The sequence below is a fragment of the Perna viridis genome, chromosome 6 (assembly GCF_037379345.1).
Source record: "Perna viridis isolate PV_CMFRI_1.1 ecotype Kerala chromosome 6, ASM3737934v1, whole genome shotgun sequence".
Classification (NCBI taxonomy): Eukaryota; Metazoa; Mollusca; class Bivalvia; order Mytilida; family Mytilidae; genus Perna; species Perna viridis.
Window position 1 is genome coordinate 7,670,569 of NC_142450.1, and position 26,356 is coordinate 7,696,924.

At 31.9% G+C, this 26,356-nt stretch overlaps 1 protein-coding gene across 3 annotated transcripts; it reads left to right on the plus strand.

The window, feature by feature from the left end:
* Nucleotides 1–40: 40 nt before the first annotated feature.
* On the plus strand, nt 41–23,721 carry LOC148613507 (protein CMSS1-like). 3 transcript variants are annotated; one of them, XM_088586829.1, is made up of 7 exons: nt 41–134; nt 15,666–15,787; nt 16,369–16,498; nt 18,042–18,204; nt 20,048–20,111; nt 21,337–21,424; nt 23,531–23,721. In XM_088586829.1, exons 1-7 carry the CDS (start codon nt 80–82, stop codon nt 23,701–23,703), a joined length of 795 nt encoding a protein of 264 aa, XP_088442955.1. In that variant the 5' UTR covers nt 41–79; the 3' UTR covers nt 23,704–23,721. The 3 variants fall into 3 exon arrangements, with proteins under 3 accessions (XP_088442955.1, XP_088442956.1, XP_088442957.1); XM_088586830.1 differs by having other exon boundaries at nt 65–134; nt 15,669–15,787; XM_088586831.1 differs by lacking the exon at nt 41–134 and adding an exon at nt 9,335–9,377.
* The last annotated feature ends 2,635 nt before the right edge of the window (nt 23,722–26,356 follow it).

Sequence of the window (26,356 nt, forward strand, 5' to 3'; positions counted from 1 at the left end):
TGGGTATGATAATATGTAAATACCAAGATAAAAGCAAAGAATAGTTTAATGATTCTATATCCGAAACTGATCAACCAACATGGCCGACGATTTGGACGATGAGTGGTGGGAGAAACAAGAAAACCCGATTCCTGGTGAATTTAAACACTATTGTGGCTCTGTGACATTTGAAACGATTGTTTACTTAATTTTAAGAAGGAATTCACTGATTCAATCTCTTTACAATGTATAACTAAGTGTATTTATTAATATCTTACTTTCTTTGTACTGAACTGATTGGCTTTCTAGTTGCTCCAGCAATGCTAGAGGTTGTCTGGTAAGCTATTTTCCGACTTGGTGCCATCCTAACCTCTAGCATCTGACACACTGAAAGCCAACGCAAATGTGAATTATCAAAACTTGTGTTTTAAAATATTTTATGTCATTTATTTACATATAACAAGACATTTAACCTACCGCGCGATAAAAATCCTTAAGATTTGTTAATTACCTAGAGAACATTTGTAATGAAGTCATTTGTCAAAATGACCAGCAGTTTTGAATGGTACTGAGTCATTTCCCCTGCATTCCTGTTCGCCTCGGGTTGTTTCGCGTACTAAACGTCTAAAGTGAGTTGTTTCGCCTCAATATGAAATGTGTTGAACAATGAAGATTTCTGTGTATGAGGGTTTATATAAAATGTATAATATAGGAAAATAAATAAATAAAAAAAAAGTGGGTTTATTATAAAAAAATTAAAAAAAAAAAAAAACAAGTCATGGTTTTCATTAAAAATTTGCATTTGAAATCAATACCGATTTTTTGTCTCTTATACATGCATATGCATAAAGAAAATGAGTATTTAACAAGAAGTACAAATGAGGAAAGGAAAGTATTTCCAAGAAATAAAATGCCAAATAATTAAGTTTCTGCATGCAATTAATCAGTTTCGCAGTTAAATTAATTGAATAAACAAGCATGGCTTGGTTGTTTGTTTAATATATAAATGATTTTTTTTTTTAAGATCAAGAACGTTATAGTTGTTAATTTGTCATGATTAAAAAATTTAATCGAATTAACATTTGTTAAACTAATTAAACATAAATTAAACATATTGAGAAATTAAATTGAAAAAAATAACTTACTTGAAAGTTTCGAGAAATGTAATCGAAAAAGCAATTAGAAATATCAAAGAAATTCACATTTCACAGCTTGGTGCTTTGAAGTTGTCCTTTTCAGTATATAAAGACGTTATAATATGGAGAGTTCTCATTATTTGCCAAAACTATGCCGGTGTACTTATGTATTTTGTGCAACAAAGAGATTTGTCCTCGACAGCATGCAGTGTCTTGTGACATGTGTGATAATTGTCAGCACAGACTTTGTGGCACAGGTATGTTTGAGTTTTATTTTTATTGATATAATTTTAGGTTCATTTGCAGGGGTTGCACTAGGCTTCGCCGGTGTTGCAATTTGCGATTTTTTATTTTATCTGGCGACAAAAATAGCCAGTTGGCAATTTTCTTGGCGCCTAGGTTTTGTATATTAAAATTGACAGGAAGTTTATCAGCAACGGATATTTTCTCTAATTTTGTGTTGACACCTGGTCAGAGTTAATTGACTATGACCAATTTACCTCTGAAGGCAATTAAAGGTAATTAGACCAGGCAACTGTGACTGTCTATATCCTAATGGGAGGTGTCAATCAAATGTACATATATTATTGAGCCAATCAAAACTCATCATCTGGTCAAAGGTAAACAGTTTAAGCCAGGCCATGTGCACGTGGCTACACACAAGTTTCACAGCCCTGTATTACCATGTAATACATTCAGAAACAGACTGGGGATTCCCAAAATCTAATTAAGGAAATTCAAATAGCAAAATAATTAAACAGGGACACCGTTACTGGTCCATGGTACAAAATGTAGTTGACAGAAGTTTATCACTTGAAAAAAAAGAATCAAGTTTGTTAAAAAAAATTGTATTAGATAAATTAGACCATAAAAGACAAAGGTGAACAGGTTTTAAAATTAATGACTATATTAGAATAGTAATAAAGTCTTTGATAGAAGTAAAATGCCTGTTTCTGGAGTAGTACTTTATTATTTTATGCATATGAAAGTGACAGACTACAGCAAAAAACCTCCTTTATACATACATCAAGAGTGAATCTTGGGTACATGTATGTCATGAATGGAGAGGTTATTTTGATGGACGCTTACCCTACCGGTGCACCTGGTCCATGCTCCAAGTTTTTAGTGGAGTCCAAGTTGCTCATTTACTTTTGTTACTTTGTATGTTTGATTCTAGTTACTTTATGTTCTTTGTTGTGTATGTCTGTTTTCCATGTCTGGTCTTTGTCCTTGGATTACATTCTTTTGATTACCGCTATAACCTTGGTTCCCTTAATTACTCTTTGGTGAATTGACAAAAATAATTCATCAGTAGACTTATACATTTTTTTTTAAAGTATGATTTTCTTGGCACCCTTTGGCTCTAATTTCTGAAAGCTGGTGACAAAAAATGTCAGCTGGCAATTTTTCTGGCGATAGAATTTAGGAAGCCAGAGCAGCCCCTGATTTGTATAGTATTTCTGGTTATTTTCATTTCTTTACATTTTATTGATATAGAGCAAATGGATTAGACAACAGGCCATTGTTATTGTGATTTATTCATTACTTTGATCTAAATTTTTGACTTTATGGGTTCCTTAACATTTTTTATAACTTTTTAGACTTACTTAGGGGATGGAAAGAAATGAAATCAATTTTCTTCTACAGGTATCACACTCCAGACTTACAATCAGACAAAGCATGGTGATAGTCTGAACTTCATATGTGCACCATGTGAAGAATGGAACTAGGCGCAACCAGAAGCACCAGCAGAACCCAACCCAGCACAAGCAGAATCTAACACAGCACCAGAAGAGGTACCTGACGACCCAGACATGTCATTAGATGGTTCTTTTGACATTTCCAACAGAATAGCTGACCATGATTCTGAACCACAAGAAGTGTGAGTATATGAATATTGGTTAACATGGCAGTATGAAAATAACAAACATTATTTTTGATGTCATATAATCTTATCATTTATAATTTTAAGAATTTTTCAATTAAAAATATTTAAATTTCAATATGTATATGTATGATGAATATATATGAATTAATAATAAAGAAATAAGTTGTTGATTATCATATTATTCTTCTTATTATTATATTACTTTTTTATTATTATTATATTATTTTATCATTATAAGGAAAAAATAAAAAGGAGGTAAATGATCTAATTATATGGGTTATGTTTTCTTTCTAGGTCCATCAATGTTGATCCTGACTTGCCACATGATATGTTACCAGACCAACCTATCAGCAATTCACATTGTTTATATTTATTACATATCGTTTATTATAAAATGATAAGAAATACTTCAATATTGAATATTCGCGATGTATGTCTTATGTAGGAGCGTGGCTTTCTGTGAAACAACAGTTTCCTGGTGTTCCAATTAAAGGGTGTGTGTTCCATTGGAATCAAGCTGTTTGGCATCATGTTCAACAGTGTGGTCTTATACCGTCAGCATCAGACATTGTACAAGTACGTCAAGCAGCTCATGGCTCTGCCTTTCTTGCCACCTGCTCACATCGAGAACGCATTCAACAACCATATAGACCGTGCCAACTCAGACAACCTACGAATGCTGACATAGTACATGACAAGACAGTGGTTTAAAAATGCCACAATGCTGGTACCATCCTGATGTGTGTTCCAACAGCAGAAGACCTGCACCGAGACCTTGCCCCACAATACACCAGACTCCAAACCAAGCTCCAGGAGACGTGGGATAAGTACATGGAGAATGATATGTCAACAATCAACTTCTGAAGATAGTGGGTCATCTCTAGGGGGTTGACGACCAGCGAAATGAAAATTGTTGACTTTATTACTACATGCTTGTGTTGCGTGTGCTGTAGATTGCTTTTCTTATAATGCAATGTGCTTTAAAAATATTAGTGCTGTCTTACCCATATGTAGGATTGATGTGTAGAAAGTTTAGTACTGTTTTATGTTTGAATATATGAATTTTAGTGTATGAATGAATGTGTATGTATGAATATACGAATGTGTTCCTGAATATATTGTTAAAGTTACCTATAAAAAATCAAAATAAAAAAAAATATGAAATTAAAAAAAAAAACAAGCAAACGAACAAGTTTAACAAAACATTTAAAAAATCATGTTTCACAAAAGAGAGAAAATACAATATATTTAAAGTCTCATATCTCATTTACATATAACTAAAATGAATGTGGAAATTCATGTTCTTTACCTACGACACGTGGTGATTATTTAAAAAGGTAATTACTTAAATAAACAACAAGAACATTCCCACCTGCAATTAATTGATTTATCATTCTTGATCTACGGCCACCGTGTGCTACATGTTGAGTAACACTTAAATAACCACAGAATAAAAAAAAAAGGTTAACATGGTCAGAGGCCATGTGAGCTATTGCCATCATTTGGCGTCCGTCATCGCCGTCGTCGTTTAGAATTACATAAAACTCTTCTCTTCTGAAACTACTTGATAAATTAGAACCAAACTTGGTATGAATGTTCCTTGGGGTAACTAGACGCTTGCCAGAACTTCAGCATCAGACTCCAATCAAGCACACTCTTTCTTGACTACGAAGTAGCCATCAGAAATGCAGCAACCCAAGTTTTACCAGGTATGATAATATTTTTCGTTTGTTATATCTTTATAGCATGTTTCAGAATTCATAAAAAACTAATGTATCAGAGGTCACTGTTTTAATAAATGTAAATATTATGACTTTAAATTTATCTAGCAATAAACTTTAATGTATGTTTTGTTTGTCTATTTTAGGAATCAATATCAAAGGCTGCTTCTTTCACTATACCCAATGCATCTGGAGGAACGCACAAAAACATTGGTACCCTACAAGGACAACGACGACATCCGTACCCTAGTAAGACGTGCTGCTGTACTGCCGTTATTGTCACCCGACACAGTTGAAGACTTTGGTTCCATGCACTAGAGGACATCGAAGACACCGACATCAACACTTCCGTTTACTGACTACGTTACCAGTTACTGGATAGAGGGCAACCGTGACCTGTGGAATCACCATGCAACAGAGGGACCAAGGACTACCAACCATCTTGAGGGCTGACACGGGATACTAAAGAAACTGGTGAAAGCTCCGCATCCTAACATCTTCAACATGGTGAAACTACTAAAGCACGAAGAAGCCGTTCATGCCTGCACCTTGCTCCAGTACCAAGCCGATGGTAAACATGTCCCAAGGAAATGCAATTACCGATAGATCGACTCCAGACTGACAACACGAAAGACTCGTCTACAGAACCAGGAACTCACACCAGTCCAGTTTGCTGACGCTGCTTCTCATCTTTTGCATCTAGAGTAAACTTGTGAACTTTTGATTAGTGCTTGAACTTTAATTTTAGAATGTTGGAATAGCCAGAATAAACCGTTTATAACAATTCATTAATTATTTGTTAATGTTGATCAAAGACATAAATGATATTAGGGATAATCAATCTGCTCAATATCTATTATTATACGGTTTTTCCTTTAATGATTAATTTTCTTATTTAATCAATTTTTGTCAATGAAGCCACGACAGTGGCTGAAATTGACCTACAGGCATCACATGAAAATCTTGCCAAATATCATAATTTACAGTATCACTCACGTGCATCTGCGATCAGTACCATTATGAATGGAAAAGAGTGAAATGTGAAATGGAAAGGAGTAAAAATAACCACGAAATTGATATTAATCAAATAACATGCGAGGGAAATTTCGCATCTTCCATTTTATTTAGAAATCTGTGTAATATTTACGCACTATTTAATGACTTGTTTCTTCGGACTGTTGATTACGTGGTGAAATATTGTTACAGTCACCGGCCATCTCATGTGTATGAATATCCCAAGTGACCGTAGAAGAAAAGTTTCTGAAGCTGAAGGGGATGGCAAACGGGAAAAAGATTAAGTAAGGTGGGTTACTGCACGAAAGCCCTCCCTAATGTAGACACAATTCTTTCACTACAGATACTGTTTGCGAACAAGTTTTGATTATCTTGAGGGAAAGAGTGGATATTTTCTCTGTATCTGTAGCCCCCGCTAGTACCCTCGCGTCATCCCACCATCGTGGATTTCTCCAGTTCAGCATCATGACAAATCTAAATATTTTCTTTATTTTGCCTGACAATTTTTAGATGTAGACTTAAAATAGCTGAAAATAGTATTTGAAAGACAAAGTTTTATATATTTTAATATTGAAGGGAAAATGAATCTTTTTTTCCCTGCCAATCAACCCGTTAGTACAGTACTTTCGCGTCACCCCGCATGTATCTTAACAGACGAGCATCATGTCAAAACTTCTGTATTAATCCTGTTATTTTTTTATATTATTGATGTACAAAATTTTTGATATGTTCTTTGTACTCGATTAGTTGATGAATCTATCGTGAGCTCATAGTTCTGATAATTTACCCTTTTTTGCTGTGTAATGCATGATTATATTCATCTTACAAACTTAAGAATGTTTGAACTTTTTGGATCAGTTTATAATTATTATTACATGTTATACATACATATATGTACCAACAAATACTTGTAACATGTATTCTTTTTCCGACGCAGTTATTTTCAGAATGAAATGTAGACAATTATAAGTAAAAAGAACAAATTCTCCTGTGTTGGCTATCTTTTTTAAAGATAGAACTTGTTTACAGTGTGTTACTTGTAAACAGTACAAAAACCTAGTTTCCATTGATGTATTCATATCATTGTTAGTCATCTTAATACATATACTCATATTTACAATTAACAACAGGTTGAAAACTGTTGTTGTCCTTGTTTTTTTTCAAAGTTTAGAATAGGTAGTAAAAATGTTATATACCAAAAGTCTTCAGTTTTTGTTTATTTAGAATATTTTGACAGCATTGCATTTAATAAGGATGGGACTTGCTAGTTATCTGGGGTCCATTAGTACTAAAAGATACAAGTTGTTTGAATGAAATGAAAATACAGATTGTTTCTATCACAGTCTTGAATACCCTTTTTGCCTCTCTCAGGACTGCTCCATTTTATGACTCTGTTAGAAACTCTATATAGTAGATGTGAAAGAACCTTGGTTTTGGGTGAACTACTATGTTGATGCTCTGGTCTGATAATTCATTTTGAAAGTAATTAGACAGCAAAAATGGCAAATTTACATGCTTTGACACAGAAACACAGGATTCAACAGTGGTGTAACTCTAGAGTCTTTGTCCTTGTATGACTAAGGGAGAAATTGGAGCTGTATAATAGTAAAAATATTAATTTCTCTGGTTTAAAGTATTACAATCCTTTTTTTTATGATTAGAAATGTGAATGTGCAGTAAGAAACAGAGCAAACTATGAAGGCTTCATTGGTTCTGTACTTCAGTACTTTGATTATTTATACCCATCTTTATTTTACTTAATATTTAAAACAGAGGACAATATTTTTAAATGTGTGGACGAAATATACTGTGGACGAAATGACGTTGTCCGAGATAGTAGTATGGCCGAAACTACTATTGTATCGACTGATTGCACGTGCTTGGGTCAGAGGTCAGAGATTGCCGACGCTGAAACATGACTGTTTCCACACATAACAATAACACTAATTAATATGCCAGCATACCATGTTAATTCTAAGTTTTAAGCTCAACATAGAATATTTCCAACTATACATGAATTCACACTTGTCATTTTGCTCCGAATGACCCCAGATTTGTCTCCGAATGACCTTTTGACATCAATTAAACAATATAATTTAAATTATGATGTCATTAATCTTCAAGTTGCTGGAGAATTCTTTTATTACTCTATGCTCTTTGTTTTGTATATCTGTTTTCCATGTCAGGTCTTTACCCCTGGATTACATTCTTTTGATTACCACTAGAACCTTGGTTTCCTTGTGATTACTCTTTCAGTACAAAAACAAGGGGAAAATGTATTATTTTCGCCAATGGCATCCACAAGCTTAAATACGTCTATTCGAAAACCTCTGTATAACATAATAATATTTTGTATTTTTAAATGATGGAACCAATCAATATTGATTTATCGTCTGCAAATATTCCCAAACAACAATGACATGACCATCTTATATTCTTATGACACAGAAAAAAGTTTTGGAAACCTGATTAACAAAACATGAACATTTTATGAGGATTTGACAAATTAAAATATCAAACATTTCTTCCCTCATCTTAAAAACATTTGACTTGAAAAAAGTCAATGGAAATGAATAGATATTCAATATTTAACAATAAAGAAGTTCATAATGGACAAGATAAAGCTAATTTAGGATATTTAATTATTTACAGATGTCTCCAAAATGAAAAAAAAGGAGCAATATGAACTGGATGCTTTGGAAGCTTCTTCTTCTCCATTCATTTGCATGATATACAGGTTAATGAGATTGGTCTATAATTTTCTGGTTTGTATTTTTCTCCTTTTTTATATACTGGGGCTACCTTTACATGTATCCAGTCGTTTGGCATTACGCCTGTTGTTAGTGACTTTTGGAAAATGAGGGTAAAGATTGGTGCTATTTCTGACTTCAATTATTTAAGAACTCTCCCATTTATGTTGTCTGGGCCGCATGCTTTGTGTGGATTCAGCTTTTGTAACAGTTTTTCAACTCCGTTGGTGGTTATTTGTATTTCTGGTATTAATGGGTGAGGACTTTGTCCTTTATCTGGTATATTTGTAGGTGGTTCTTTAATGAAGACTGATTGAAAGTGTTTGTTAAGGATGTCAGCTTTTCAGATGTATCTGTGACTAGGATCCCTTCCCTTTTCAGTGGTGCTATTCCAGATTTATCACCTCTGATGCTTTTCATAAAAGAAAATAATTTCTTGTTGTGATGATTCTTGTTTTGTGTGTTGGTCTGCCTCGTTTATTGGCAAGTCATATATAATTTGTTCAGTAGAGTCCCAATAAGCTTTGCGTAGTTCTTTCTGTACTGATTGTTTCAGTTGTTGGAATTTCTTCGGATTTTCTTTTCGTTTTTTTGTACATTTTATTATTTTGTTGATCAGTTTCCTTATAGAGTTGGTTATCCAAGGTAATCGATGGTCATATGTCAACATTTTGTGGTACATTTATATCTATATATTTTAGTAGCGAGTCTACATCACTTACGGTGTAATTTGTTATAATTTTGTCTAGGGTGTTTATTAGGTCTGACCTGACATTTTCCCAGTTTACTTTATTGAATTTTAGTACTTTTCTAGGTGTTTCACGTATTCTTTTCAGCCATATGTCCACTTCCACATAGACAATGTCATGGTCTGCCAGACCTATTGGAGGTAATGTACTTATTTTGTTTATGCATGTTGGATTGTTAACGAAGATAAGATCGAGAATTCTATCGTTACGTGTTGTTTTATCTGTTATTTGGTTTAGATTATGGTTTGTAGTAATATCCAAGAGCTGCTGATGTTGTTTAGCATTTTTTACCTGTTATATGTGATGGTATTGTCCAATCGATGTGACCTAAAGTCCCCTCCTAGCCATATAGTTGATATACTGTTACCATTTATTCTGCTGAGTGATATGTCTAACTGTTCTAGGGTTCTGCCGTCATGCATTATTTTGTAAATAATATATTTACATTGTTTGACAAATAATTCCAGTTTTGTTTTACAGTTTTTAGTGGTATATGTTTTTGGTTGAGTTTGTGAAAGTTGTTCAAATGTAAAATTGATTAAATTTTCAGAGTTGGAATAGATTCTAATGAAAAATAAGACGCTCAAAAATTGTATATGTAAATAAAATATTTTGAAAATGTGTGAGTATTTATTATTTAAAAATTAGCAAGTTTTGATAATGAAATGATAGAGATCACCTTATAGTATATCAATTTTGAGTGATAAAAAAAAACTTCTTAATGATTTCAATCTTAAATCATTTTTCAATCAAATAATTATTTGAATAGGAATTGCAATAAGATAAACACCATTTTGAAATAATTTTCCCTAAAAAACAAAGTGTGAAAATTCCCACTTACAAATATGTCTCTTTTAGAAAATAGATTTTATATAGTCATTTTTGTCAAATACTACGTGTATATTTTTATCAATAAATCCAATACTGGCATATTTCTCTCTGTTAAGTGGAATTGTATTGTATCTCATATGGCCCCCAATTTTTGTTTAATCTCTGCACCAGGAGTACGGTATGACAACAGCAGATATTTGATATCTGATTTTTATTTACTGGTTTAATAATTAAAGACAAAAATATGACATAATATGCAGAAGTGGAAAGTAAAATATCTGAATTTATTTGTGAAAATAACCTGAGCATTGTACCTCGATTGGACAAGTAACATTTTGACCTCCCGAGTTGGGTAAACTTGGTATATATGGCCTTAAGTGCCAGCGAAGTCCAGAGCATCAGGTTCCCTCTGCAACAAATTTAGATATCAATTATTGTTTTGCCAACTTTTTAGGATTTTTTCATCAGTAATAAGTGGGGGGGGGGGGGGGGTGGCAAAGGGCATTCCAAATATTCATTAAATTATCTGAAGAACTGTTCTGAGTTAGGTGTAGATTGCAGGGTTGTATCAAGATCCTTCCAATTGGAAGTAGCTTTTAAAAAAAAAAAAAACTTTATGTCTTTCAAAGGTGTCATACCACTATTTCTGGTCCCCTTTACTTTTTATGTTAAATACAGCTTTTTATAAGGCTAAAAGCAAATTTTACATCAGTACAGATGCTGCTGGAGGGGTTTTATTATGATGATCACCCTTTACCTTAACTCTCATAAAAATACCAACATACCTTATGTGCCTTCTTAGAAAGAATGGTTAAGTGAAAATAGGCAGGTGTAGAAATTACTTGTTTTGAAATTTAGCCATACATTCTATCATGGGGCCTAGAGTTTTTGTTCAGAATTTTTTTGAACTTACACTGAATAAAGAAAACAAAGTCTTAAGAGTACTGTTGATTCATTTAGCTTTCAGTTTACGAACTACTTTCTTGTATGTGCAGATGACTGGTCCCGAAAATAGTGGTACTACACCATAAGCATTTCGTCCAGTCTGCATTTTTACTATTTCTGAAGCTTTATATGAGGGTGGCAATATGGCCTAAAGTGTGAGTGAAGTCTGAAGCAAAAGTGTCCGGTTCCTTTTTCAACAATGTTGAATGTCAATCCATACTTCTGACCCAATTCACACACAAACACAAATTTTGTTCAATTTCACCTTTTTCCTAATTTTTTAAAACTGTCCAAAAAAAAAACTATTGTAAGTAATTATTTATTATACAATGTACTTATATAAACTAATTTCAGCTTAAAAAAATAATTTCCTTGATGAACATAAGATTTCCAAGAACGACACTTTTATCGATTTGAATTTTCCTGACAATTTTACTTGGTTAAAATCACTGCCCTTCCCTTCCTGTTATTAATGGAAAACTACTGATGAAAGGATGGAGAAATTGACTGATAAATGTGTTAAATGGAACATGCTTAACACATTTTATTATTCTTGACACATTACTGCCAGAACTAAATTTCCTAAATGCAAATTTATTACTTAATATCTTTCAAGGCCTAAAAATCTTCACTTGATATGAAGACTAAATCTCAATTCTGTTTGCAGAAATAAAAGATTATTATTGAGCTGAATAATTGCAAGAATCATATTTACTGGTTATAAAGAGATATTGAATGATCTTATAGGAATAACATTTGGACTATACTTAGGGAAGTTCCAGTGATATACTGACGACATAAGGTTTTTTGGTAAATGAAAAACTTAAAAATAACATAGACATCTGTAAAAGTTTTGTCGAGCCCACATTTTTATTATTTCTGGAGCTTTAATATAGCCCGATGTAGCGTTTTGCTTGGACAAAAGTTTCTCAAGTGTCAGAATGATGAATTTTTAAATGAATATCTATGCATTTAAGAGCGAGATTCTCTTGCTTATGAATGTTCACTTAAGAACACTTCATGAATTATTTAAGATAAATATTCTTAGTAATACCCACAGTTAACTATAATAGTACATTAAAGTTTATTATAAATATTCACTGTAAACAAGGTACTTTAGCATCAAATCAATTAAACTGACTCAATGATATTCAAAATTGATGTAATAAAAAAGAGTGAGATAAAACTTTGAAATTCAAAAAGCTTTAACTTGCAAAGTGCCAGTTCGAAAAATAAAAAGTAAGTTTATGGAAAAATTAACATCATAAATACCTTATCTGCTGGTTATACTGCTTTCAATTATATACATCCTGGCCTTCTAATTCCAAATTGAAATACTGAACAAAACTCGAAGTATTTTTACTAACATAAAATACTACTCACGAGGGAAAAATTTAGGACATCCAACCCCTAAATATAATTTAACCAATATTAATCAGTGAAGTATAGATTTTTGGCACAATGTGAAGTAAATGCAATCTGAAATTGATTGTGTAAAAACTCAAACCATTGTACTAGAATAGATCAAATTCAAAGAAATGAAATATAATGGAAAACATAATCATAAAACTAATAATATCAGTTTGTCCACATATGTATTAATGCTGTTCAAAACAGGGCCATGAGATTTTTCATGGGAGTTGGTAAATACATTCCATGAACTGGTGCCAAAGCTGAGGATATGGGTTAGAAACCCCCATATGTTTAGCAATGAACATGTATTTTTTTTTAAAATGGACCAATATAGAATAAATTTTAAAGTTTTTAAATGGTCTATATGAAAATGTAATTTTAAAAAAAGGGCTATAAAGTAATGGATACATGTATGTTAAAACAGTATAATTATGAATAATATTGTATATTTGGAATAAATATAATGCACAAAAATATTGTCAAACAACTGGAGAAAGATATGTTTGAAAATTTGTTTGAGAGACTAGTGTTTAAGAGTTAGCTCATTTGCTGATGGTAGTAAATTTAGAATGTATAAATTGTATAAGCAAGAATTTTGTACAGAGACATATTTAAAAAAACATTTCTTGTATTAAACATGGAAGTATTTTTGTTTGTTTAAGATGTGGAGTTCCCCCAACCTTAGAATAGAAACTGGTAGATATGAAAAATTAGAAATTTTTTAAAGACTTGTTTCAATTGCAGTACTGTTATTGAATATGAATTACATGTTGTTATACAATGTCCTGTATATGCATAACCAATGTTAAATGATGCAACACATTTACATTGTAAATGAATAGTTAATCTGTTATCAGAAAATGAAAAAAAATTATGTTTTAATTTAACAATGAAAATATGAGTAATATAGCTGCCAAAACCAGCAGCAATATTTTATCTAGAAGAAAAGTCCTTTATATCACTACTGTGATGGTACTTTAATTCGTGGAAACCAACTTTCGTGGATTCTTGAATTCGTGGTTTTGAGGTTTTCAGTATACATGTGAAAGGGATTCTCCTTTTCACGAGGAACCAAATTTCGTGGTTTGGCCTACCCATGAAAACCACGAAAATTTGTACCCCACAGACAATAGTACTTTCACAGTAATTTAAAAAAAAATACACTTAATAATTTTAATAATCTTAAAACTGAGATTACATTATTGTACAATTAAAATCAATTGGCATAAAAGAACATTGTTTTTGACACAAGAAGTTGGTTATTCTTCACATATCACATTTCACAGTTGATTTACACAAAAATATGCATCAATGGCATGGTCATTTTTTTGTCAATTTAGCTTGAACAAGCTAGTAAACAGCCTTCAAAAGTAAGTACACATGTATGTTGCAAGAACAAGTCAACAGTGTTGAAGGTTGATACCCCTAAACCGATGGTCAGCAGTTGACATTCATTAGATTCATAAATTTATGTATTAGTTCCGCCTACAAAAAAACCCACAAAAATTGGTACCCTACATGTATGAACAATAAATCCATATGGTGGGTTAATTTGAAGGGTGTAAATTTTTGCGAATATGAAGCTAATAGGTGTATGATAAATGTTTGCCTTTCTAATTTTTGTAAATACTAAATGGTGCACTCAGTTCTTAAAATAAAGCCATGAGTTGACATTTTGTGGCATTTATGTTGATATTCTAGCAAAATTAGCACCCCACAAAATCACCTGCTGATGATCAAATATGGTACTTTCACAATATCTTGTTTTTATGGATATTTTTAAATGTTTCCCTGAAAACACTTTAGTTATGTTGTGGTACAATGTACATATTTTAACTTAAAATTGTCTACCAGTCTGAGCTTCACTGAAAATAATCTTATTTTTTATACTTTAAATATTTTGAACATGAAATCTTTTTGTTGTAGAAAAAAGCATGTTTAAAATCAAATAATAACCTTCTACTTGAGTGTACATATATGTTTTGGTATTATTTCGTGTGCATTAGATGACCTAACTATTTAACATTATTTAAAGCATGTTAAAATTGTATACAAGAAGGGGAATATATACTGTTTATTACATGTCAAAATCTGTATCACATGCAGTATCAATCCGAGATTCTTATATCACCCAAGGGCCAATGGCTTGCAGGGTGATATAGATTGACAACTGACACCACGTGATACAGATTTTTTCATGCCATATTCATTATACCATATATTTTAACTATACTTAAGTATGGTCTTTGAAGGAGTGTGGTATAGGTCTTGGGATGTGATACTGTACACGTATATGGTATACAATATAGGGTAAACAATATGGGGTATAAGCAAAGACTTATAATGCACATACGAAAAAGGTATATTTTAATGTATCATTCATTTAGATTAAAATATACCTTTTTTATGCCCTCGTAATGTTCAGTTGGGGGCATATTCTTTTACCCTCAGGCTGTCTGTCTGTCTGTCTGTTTGCGAATAGGGTACATGTGTATTCCGGATAACTCCTCCTCCAGTATTTAGGTTAGGAAGTTGATACTTTGCAGAATGATTATATATGGATTGAAGATGTGCACATTATCAGGGTTTTGATTTCTATCAATATTTGACATCTTCATGGATAGCTGGACTTAGTCATTTTGTCACCATTTTGAGGGAACAGGGTACATGTCTATTCTGGATATCTCCTTCTACAGTATATACAATGTGAGATAGGTAGTAACTACTTTTGAATAATCATGAAGGTTATAAACAATTAGTGGAAGTTCCTACACACAAGATTGGATCATCATTAGATTTAGTGTTTGTTACTGTAGATCAATACTATCAAATCAGGACATTTTTTACTTCTTTCTCTGATCATAAAATTGTTGCCATTCTATATATGTATATATCTTTTATACTTTTATATATGTCGGAAAATACATGGAAGGGCATCTAAGGCGTCTCTCAGACACAACAATCTTCTGATAAATGAATTTTGACAACCAAACATTATGTGGTAGCTGTGTTAAAATTGAGTGTCAGGGCATCCCTTTGTCTAGTTTTGTCTAGTTTGTATATGCATTATAAGTGTTTGTTTAAACTCTTTATCATTTAAAATACATCACTTTTTTTAACCCATTCATATCTTGGGACATCTACATAATAGAGGACGTCGCTGACTCTCCATACTTATGAATATAACAGTTGAGAATTTTTTTTTGAATATACCTAGTCATCAGAAATATTTTTTTTAGAAGGGTTGGACTCTGATAGTAGTGAAAATGAAGGTGTTGTTGAAAAGGGAAAGAAAAGAAAAGCAAATGATGAAAGTAATGAAGATCAGGTGGTAAAAAAGAAGAAGAAAAAGAAAAGAAAAGTAACTTGCATGTAATATTCACCCTGTTTAGACTGGGGGCTTGTGGTTAAAACACCTACTGCTTGTGCATGAAGATTGTATTTGAAGGTTTAGTTGTAAATTTCAATCCAGTTCTAAAGAATTCTTAAAATTAAGGTCATGTATGCAAATAATGATTATGTTTTAGAGTCACTATGCTGTCTCAATGGTGAATGTTAAGTTTTCTATTTCCATAATACATATTAATTGTAATTGTCCAGGTAGATATATATGAGATTTCTTCAATCCATTATTGGTATGACTAAAATTTCATTCCCATTAAAAGCAGCACAAATACATTGTGATTTTTTTCCCATCACTATTATATGTATGTAAAACCATCTTCTTAACGGGTTCATTGTAGGGCTATTTGACTTTAACTCAGTCAGGTGCATTATACCCAACCCTGTTGCAACAGTAAAATTATACAAATGAACTATTTTATAAATCCAGAAAAAAACGGAAGTTTTTTTTAAATAAAATTGATGCAAACGTAAGTTTAATATACAACAGGTTTGCAATGTAAACATAGATGATACTATATCTAACTTTCTTGTTTGCAGAGAATAACAGATGCATTGAAAAATAAAGAACCCTCCAGAGGCACTGCAAAGGAATTTATTGAAACTATAGAACAGCATTTCAAAGGCAAACTTTCCACTGTAGAATGGGATGAACTTAAATTGGATGCAGGTAAAGAAACTACATTTAAATATGTATCGAATTGGTAATTATACTATGATGTTGTGTTAAAATTGATAGCAAGCAATTATTATGTATAAGGTGCAATGTACATGATATACTGGCATGACTGGAAAGGCAATCTGTTTTGTCAATTAACAATTATTTTTTGTAATTGCGGAAAATTTGTTGTGTCTGTTGGATTTGACATGACTTTTATATTGTTTAAAACTAATTTGAAACATTTTGCTGGGTACTTTGCTTTTGAAGTTGAAAATTTGAATCCTTAAATCATAGTTTTACAAATTATAGAATTATAACATGTTTGAAAACATTCAATTTAGATACATGTTTAAATTTTAATCAACCATGAAGTTTCATAGTTGAACATGAAATTGCCTCCCATCATGTCATTCCCAACTTTTTTCAAATCATAGTCAAAGGAAACAGTATGGATAAAGCATAAGTTGTTTTTAAATACTAAATTAAAACAACGTTTTATTTTGGGATCTTCAGACTATGAGGATAATTAAATGTAATGTAAAAACAAAATCTTGTCCATCAATTGAAAAAAATGTACATGTATATGTACATGATGTGAACTATGTCAGTGTTTAGCAATCTAATTAGAATTAGACCTACCAATTGTTCCATTCAGTCAGTGCATGTAGGATCTAACAACACCTCATTCTACTTTCTGTTCAGATGACCTTTTCAGAATCCTCAGGTTTTTTTCCTCTGAATAGTGCTTTCAAAATCATAAAAGATGAAATCTGATTGGCTGATCAGAAAGATTATCAAAACAGAAAGTAGAATTGGGGATTGTTAGATCCTACAATTAGTGACTGAATGGAACAATTAATATGTCTAACTCTAATTAGATTGAGTGTTTAGATAATACAAAAATACCAATAATATATTTTGCAAAATTTGATATGGTGTACACATGTTTCAAGGAGTAAACTCTCAACAGCAGTATTAGAATCAAATAACCAGTAAGAAGGAAGATTTAAATCCAAAAAAATATTGTACTGAAGAAGTACTCAAAACCAAAACTTGTGAAACAGGAAGCCAAATCTAAAGACAACATTTTCTTAATAGGGTGATCAAATTCTAAAGACGACATAACTAAAAAAAGTTTACAAATGGATCTTTTTTGTTTTTTCACTTACATAAAATGCTGAAAATAATACTGTCAATAACTTGTGTAACCATAGGCACAGGCATTACGCAAACATGCACATGTATTTGTATTAACACAGACATTGATTAATAAGGCAAGGATCATATTTGAAATGAAAATGCCATTCCAGATTTTTAAAGGATATATAACATTACATTATCTATTAGAAAAACTTTTATGAAAAAGTGAAAAATCTTAAGACAAAACGACTGAAAAAATAAAAGATAATTTAACATTCAGCAGTTACTCCTCTGCTTAAATCAAATATTTGCTACCATAATTTTAGAAGAAAAAAAACTTAACATGATGTACTGAGTTCAAATGCATGTACTTACCATAATATTCACTTAATTACTAGTACTATCTATTTAGCCCATGACTTCTACCCAAGCAGTGATATAGATCATACAGCACCTTCATACTTCAGAACAATTCTACCAAAGTGGAGTAAGCTTTTAAAGACCGAGTCAAAGTCAGGTCATCCAATGGTTTTGGTCATCTGTTCGTCAGCTGTCAGGGCAGTGGAGTTAAATAGGTGAGTAAAGTATTCAATCAGACAGGGTAGTGGAACTGAACAGGTGAGTCAAGTATTCCAGCAGACAGGGCAGTAGAATTTGAACAGATCAGTTAAGTATACCATCACACAGGACAGTTGAGTTGAACAGACGAGTAAAGTACTCCATCTGACAGGGCAGTTGAGTTGAACAGGTGAGTAAAGTATTTCGTCAGACAGGGCAGTTGAGTTGATCAGGTGAGTATAGTATTCCATCAGACAGGGCAGTTGAGTTGAACAGGTCTGTAAAGTATTCCATCAGACAGAACAATTTAGTTGAAAAGGTCAGTAAAGTATTCCATCAGATTGGGCAGTATAGTTGGACAAGTGAGTTAAATCACAATATCAGATAAAAATAAATATTTCATCAATTTAAATTTATCGAATTTGTTGGTCTTCAGATAAAAAGTCCTCTGCTTCTTATACACTATCATGTTGGTGTATATTTGAAGTGAGTGAGGGTTTGAGGAAATCCTCAATTTTAGAATTTCCACAAAAGTTATTCCTGAATACCATATGAATATATTAAGATAAATTAATTTCTGAAGTTTTGACATTATACTGTTATATACATTTTGTTTATGATCTTTAACCTGCAGAAACTTTTACATTACTTTATAATGATTGAAAAGATCAAGCCTTGTATGTTTTTGTAACTTCAAGGACCTGTCTACTTATATTTGAAAACATATGAATTATAGCCCAACACATTACTTTTGAACACACCATAAGGTGATAATTTATTTTAAAAAAATTGGTAATGCTTCATACTTTGTAAGAAATAATTCCAAATCATCTTCCAAATATACAGAGGACAATGTTTACAAAATGCTGGAATTTTTAATCGACAACATATTTGTCCAGTGTGGTGGACGTGTTTTTCAATAAACGGTCGGCATTCCAATGGGAACAAATTGTGCCCCTTTACTTGCTGACCTATTTCTTCACTCTCATGAGGCTGACTTTATAGCTGATTTGATCAGAAAGAAAGAATATCGTGAACTGATTGAAGATCCTTCAATCTCAGTTTCCGCTATATAGATGACGTATTATCTTTAAACAATCCTAATTTCGGGGATTTGATACATCGCATCTACCCAGAAGAACTTGAGATAAAGGATACTACAGACACTGTGAAGTCAGCCTCATCTTGACCTACACTTAGAAATTGATGTATGGAGTGTTCATATCACAACTCATACGTTATGCCAGAGCTTGGCGAAACTATGCAGACTTTTTGTATCGTGCTAGAACTCTAACAAATAGGCTTCTGGAACAGGGTTATGTTGCTACAAGATTGAAGTCATCACTACAGAAGTTTTATGGTCGTCATCATGAACTCGTGGATCGTTATGATGTATCCCTCAGCACCATGAAAACTGATTTATTCAACGGGTCATAGTTTGCCTTTCCTCATTTGTCTACCCCGGACTTTACTTTTTATGAGCAACTCGGCGTGTGTTTCTAGAAAAGCAGAGGACGCTTACCCTACCGGTGCACCTGTTCCATGCTCCCAGTTTTTAGTGGAGTCCGAGTTGCTCATTTACTTTTGTTACTTTGTATGTATGATTTTAGTTACTTTATGTTCTTCGTTGTGTATGTCTGTTTTCCATGTCTGGTCTTTGTCCCTGGATTACATTTTTTTGATTACCGCTATAACCTTGGTTCCCTTGATTACTCTTGAACTTGGCAACATGTTTGTGACACTTTGTGATCTCCTTAAAATATACATTTTATACCGGGACTCCATAGCTAAGGCCATCACATCCTAGTTTCCTGTAGTATCTACATATAAATGTAACAAATCTTGTTTTATGTGGTTTAGAGAGTTAAAAGATTTCAAAACAGACAAGTGTAAATGTGCCAAGCTGTTTGCCAAGCACTTTAAGGTATGTTAATTTAATTTACATGTACATTGAAACCTGTGTATTCACTCCTTGAGACCTCTAAACTCTTGAAAAAAAAACTTTTAAGTTTCTGTAACACACAATATGTTTTTACAAACACACTGTTTCTATTATATGTATATTGTAAAAGTTCTATATGATCAGTCAAAATGCATTGACCATATATTGACAAGTGATATACTGTTGCTGACTGAAGCACATTGTTTGAAAGTTACTGGTCAGGATGTATCCTTTCTGAAATTATTACTTTTTCTTGACTTTCAAGATTTTATGATTTTCAAGAAGATGCACTGTTAAAGTCTTAATAAACAGCTGCATTTAAATACATGATACACCTTTTTATCACAAATAAATAAACACCTGGAATAAAAAAAATTTAGAAGAAAAAATCACAGAGGAGAAACTAAACATGTAGTACTTAAAAACTATTTAAATCTCTTTTAAGTATATTTCTATGTATGTTTTAACAGATGGAACATGTTTATGGTATAATGTTGTCCACACACAGAACATAAATTTAAAAAAATGCTACCTTTCAGTAATTTTCATGAAACTTTGGTTATCAATTGATGAAGCTCTCTCTTTCAACATCCAAATTTGGATTCCAAATTATTTGAATAAGAAGTTATGTAATATTTTGACCTTTGGGATATGATTCATCAAGAATATTATGTATCCAAATTTGAATCTTTAAAAACTGAGAAAGGATTAGGAGCAGACATATGATTCAGTTTTGCACTACTATTTATTATGTGATATATGGATGGAAAGACAACAAGCAGCTCTATACTATATTATAACCATCAAAAGACATAAGTTTAAAACCAAGTGGCATAGGTTACAACTGTTGGCTTAATTAGGGACCAGGTCCCCTTATGCTTGAAAAGTTTAGTTGATTATATAGAACAAAAATGGAAATCTCTGGACTGACCCACCCCCTTAGGGAAGTCAGAAGGGGCCCCTTTCGAATTTCTAGATCCTCCACTGACAACACACTAAATGGATGTTTTAGCATATGATTAAATGCATGATAAAACTATACTACTAATTTGATTACATATCAGTATTAGATGTATTTCTCTAGACATGTGGAAATGATAATGATGTAAATTTAAACTAAAAAATTTTATGCCATTTGCAACAGAAGAATAGTTTTGATTTTGCATTTTAACTTTTTGATGTTTTAATTAAACTTGATATTTTTAAGTTGGAAGATCAGCAAAAGTTCCTTAAGAAAACAGCCTGTCACTTGGGAATTGGGACACCTAATAGAATTCTAGCTCTGTTAAAACTGAGTAAGTATGTAAATATTTAGAATTGGAAGTTGAAACTTTGTATAATTGTTTAGTTATTTTTTGCTTTGGTTAAGTCAGTGTGCTTATTTAACAAAACCCAGGTCATGTCATGAAATACTTGTACATACTACATGTACATAGGACACAATGATCACTTAAAGTGTAAGTTCATAATTTTTACAAGTAGGGTTAAATCGATTCAGATAGTTAAAAAAAATGTGCAAAGTAGTACAACACAAAGAAAAGGCATAACAGAGATATTAGCTTTTTTTCTGTCATATAAAGTCTCGGTTTTGTCCGCCATTTTTTATGTTTATGACATCACAAGGACTCAGACCGGGGAAAATAACACTTGTAAAACTCCCACCAATACTACATACATCTTAGGACCGAATAATTAGATGAACAACAATTGACTGATGTTGCCCAAATATGCTAGCTGTCACTTAAGTGTATTTTAGAATGGGTTACTGCTAACATTAAACAGTGTTTTTGTTTACCAGCATGTCAGAATTAGCTAATGAATTAGAGTTTTGCCTCACACCATACTTCACAGAGACGAACTATCGGATAATCCCTTGGGGGAAAATGCTTTGATCTGCAGAAAAATTTCCTTTTAAATGATATTGGAGGTCGAGGGGTAGGGGTAATTTGTTTTAAAACATTTTCAAAGTTTGCTTTGTTATCAAAATACCAACAAATTGGTAGGGGATGTTACATGTAAATTGACAATAAATAATGCTTTTCATAGGACATTTTCATTTGTTTATGTACATTAAATGGAGGAAGGGCTAATTTGATATATTTTTCTTGCTGATTTTAGTATACATTTTTACAATACTGATTACTATGTTAATTAAAATTGCTTTTTTTAAACGGTTAATTTATGTCAAATTTTATACTTTTTTATATATTGATTTTGATATAAATAAAAATTGCTTCTGTTTCAAAAAATAGTAGTAAACTTATTTTTGAATTTTAGTATTTAATTCTCGGCAGGATAAGCATCAAAATGTACAACTAAATATCTTTTACTTTAACATGTTATACCTTTACTGTAAAATTATGATGTAACTTATTTTTCATAACTATGGTTTAAAAAAATTAAAAATAAAAAAAAAAACGGAATTATGAATTTTGTACAGAAAATATTCTAAATGATTTTATCACCAATAAAAGTATTGCAAAAGTTTGTCCATAAATCTGTAATTACAGGTCCCTGGTTTGTCATAGGCGAGTCAAATGTAAAAAAAAAACAAAGGATTTCCATATCAACCATATTACATTTTAAGAATTCTGGCAGTCTGAATTCATTATTACATTGAAGAATAATATTAGAAGCATACATGTAACACGTTTCGTATAAATTTTGCACACAGTGGGCTTTATTCTATTCATATTTTTATCAACGCATTTTCGCGAAACCAAAAAACTGTACCGTTGTCAATAGAATTGAAATTAATTAAGAAGGTTATGGAGAATGAAAATACTCCAGAAAAGCAGAGAAGTACAATTAATTACAGGTCTATGGGAACAGATATTTCTGTGATTCAATATTTTGTGGATTTAATTTCTTTTCTTTTAAACCTTACAAACATCTTTATTGGTCAGTATAGTGTTCCAAATGCATATGCAAAGTTTGAAAAAAATCGCAAACTTACACTTTAAAGTATTGTAGTTAATGTTTGGTAACTAGGCACTGATCCAAGGAAAGGTATGTTAGGCATATACCCTTATTAGAACTGGGAAACAAATTTTCAATGAAATCTTGGTTTTTCATTAATTCTAACACCAAAAGTTTCCTTGCACCCCCTTATGCAGGAAAAGTTTGGTTGATTATATACATGTAGAAAAAAATAAAATCATTAGAGCAGACCCCCTTGGGTCAGTTTCCCCTCCCCCTTTTCAGAGTTTCTGGATACACCACTGTAATGGCACTCCTAACCTGAAACAATGGATCTGCCCCTAGGAACAAAGATATATATATCTTCAAATGTCAAGGTGTGCATATATCTTGTATAATTTTGGAAATAAAGCAGTTCAGTCAAACATATTTTAAAACAAATTTTCATTTTTTCACAACAAAATCTTATTATCCATTTTCAGAAGCACTACATTTAGAAGAACTACGAGCTATTGTTTTGGACTATAACTGGAGGGACACCAAATCGAAGAGAATTATAGACATTCCTGATGTCAAAACTGACTTGTTAAATCTCATGAAAGAATTTTTACTGCCTCACATAATCAACAGTAAATGTCAAATTGGAATATTATGATAAACATGTTTTATTTAATGAATTGTTCTTTCATTATTATTTATCTTTAACTGGATTCAATTTGGTGTTAAGGTTTGTTATAGGTTACCTAGACTAAGGTAATGCAAATAATGAAAACCACATGGAACTATAAAAATCCTATGTAACTACCACACTTGAGTCTTGTCATGGAGATTTAAGAGCTAATTGTTGTAATTCATGTACATGTAAAACCTAACAACCATACAATTTCTCCAAAAAGAGTGAAAGATGTCGAAATCATACATTTTGGATTTTTTTTTATCCTTTTATATTATTCAATACCTTTTTTATAACCAATAACCAGTTTCTTGCAATTATTCAGCTCAATAATATTCTGTTGTTTCTGCAAATAAAATTAAGATATCTATACGAAAAAATTGGCATATTAAAAACAGCATTAATTAACAAGGGAGCATGTCTGAGAACACACATACTAACTCAAATATGGAAATAAAATTATTTAGTGATATAAAAAATAAATAAATAAATAAATAAATAAAAAGAGCCTGGTCCCATGGGCTTGTGGAGATAAATATAACAATACAAACTGTCTTCTGACAAAAATACAACATGTGAAAAATATCAGAGCACATGCAATCAGTCAGCAGCTATTACAATACCATGAATAACTAAATTCAAGCCACTGTCTGTAAAAAATCTTGCAAAAGTAGTCCTTGTTTAAGATCATATTCAAATCTTATTTCGTTGATTTATTTTCCGAATAGTTATGTGACTTCTATCACGTCTATTCTAGATTTTCTCACAGCTCAAATGGAAATAAAAAATTTGATGAGTGATAAAATCAAAAAAAGGTATAGAGGTACAATTCCACCATTATTCCTGTTATAAGAAAGTACAAAACTATATCAAAAGACTGGAGTCTTCAAAGTCGCTTATCGTCAAATCTTCAATGTTCAATATTTTTATTTGTTCTAACACATTTACAGTAAATGGTCATAACACAAATAATAGAAACAAAGTATGTAAATTCTGACAACAACAAAGAAAAAAGAAAGGTATAAATGCATATGATCCACATCTAGATTGATTAACGATTAACATTGGAACTTGCAGCGGTGGTGACTCAATTGTGTCGGTGTCACTGATTTTGGCTTACTTTCAACATCCGAAATGGTACGAATGTGATATGCTCTAAAATCGGGTGACTTTTGCTAAAATATTGGTTCCCTTGATATGATTGCGTTCTCTTTACTAACCGTGACGCCCCAAATGTTTTCAATCATCCAGAACAAGATTAAACAACTGGCCATTGCTATATATAGATATCAGGTCTTGATAATATATATGACCTTGTGTAGTCAATTGTAACGAATGCCTGTGTTTGAATCGGAAACATAAATTCAATGCTAACCGATCATTTTATCTTTTAATGTAAACTTCCCGTTCTAATACAAGCAACAACAAAAAAACATGCATAAACATATGTATTATATGTTTTACAAAAGGTACGTTGTAGTGACCTCTGGGTCGCTTATGATATTGACCAGGGAAATAGTTTAGGAACTAGCTTAAGCAAGTGGCAATGAATATTCATAAATATTGGGACTTGCTAATGAATATGACATATAAAGTTTTGTAACGAGCCCCTGTGCCTGAATCAGAAACTGGGTAATGTTCACAGCCAACCGATCATTTCTTGTAAACTTCCCATTCTCATACAAGCAAGAAACACGAAGAACACACGTATATGATATTTAAGAGGTACATTTTTATCTCGTATGAAGCTAGAACTATGACGCTATGGCAGTAAACACGGCAAGGACCTGCAACATTACATGGCATACAACTACATATTTATGCAAATCATATGCGAATATTAAATACTGAAATTAGGAGTGCAAGAAGTTGCAAACAATATTAGCGACTTAAAAAGAAACCCCAAAATATTTTTTTGGCAATAACTTCATCGGTAACTGCTATAAAGCATGTTCCATACACTTTGGTACTCAAATTTTACTGTTTTGTAGTTTGTTGACCCCAAATGTGCCAAATAAATAATAAAATTTTGTAATTTAAAAAAAAAAAAATTCTAATGTGGCAACCATTTGATTTTCTAAGGGGTGCTATGGATTTTATTGGCAAACACTTTGTTTCCAAATTTTGGAGAATAAAAAATAATTGCCATCAGCGTGTTTTTTCCCATTGATATATGTAGATTAGTAGAAAAAAACCTGCAGAATTATGCAATTTGTCAGAATATATATGAAAATTCATTATTTTCTTTGTTTTGCTCTTCTGTCTAAATTTGCACTGGTAGCCTTCATACATATATATTGATTGAATGTTTTGGGAGATTTTTATATTTTTGTGTAAATAGTAAATAAGTATGCTAATTTTATGAAAATTTCAAGGAATATCATAATTTTGGCCCTTTTACTACTTTTAAAATTTGCACTGAATAGATAGATAAACACTCTTTTCCAATAATTAGACCTTTGGAATAAGTAAATACTTGGTTTGTGTTTCAATTTTTGCTCACACTAAAGACCATTGCCTTTCTGATACTAAACTTGACCTAACTTTTTTTTTAAATATTTTCTAGATACATATGTTTGTCTGTAGTCAGGTGGACATCAGTGGTGAAATTGAGGCAATACTTGTCTTAGGGAGC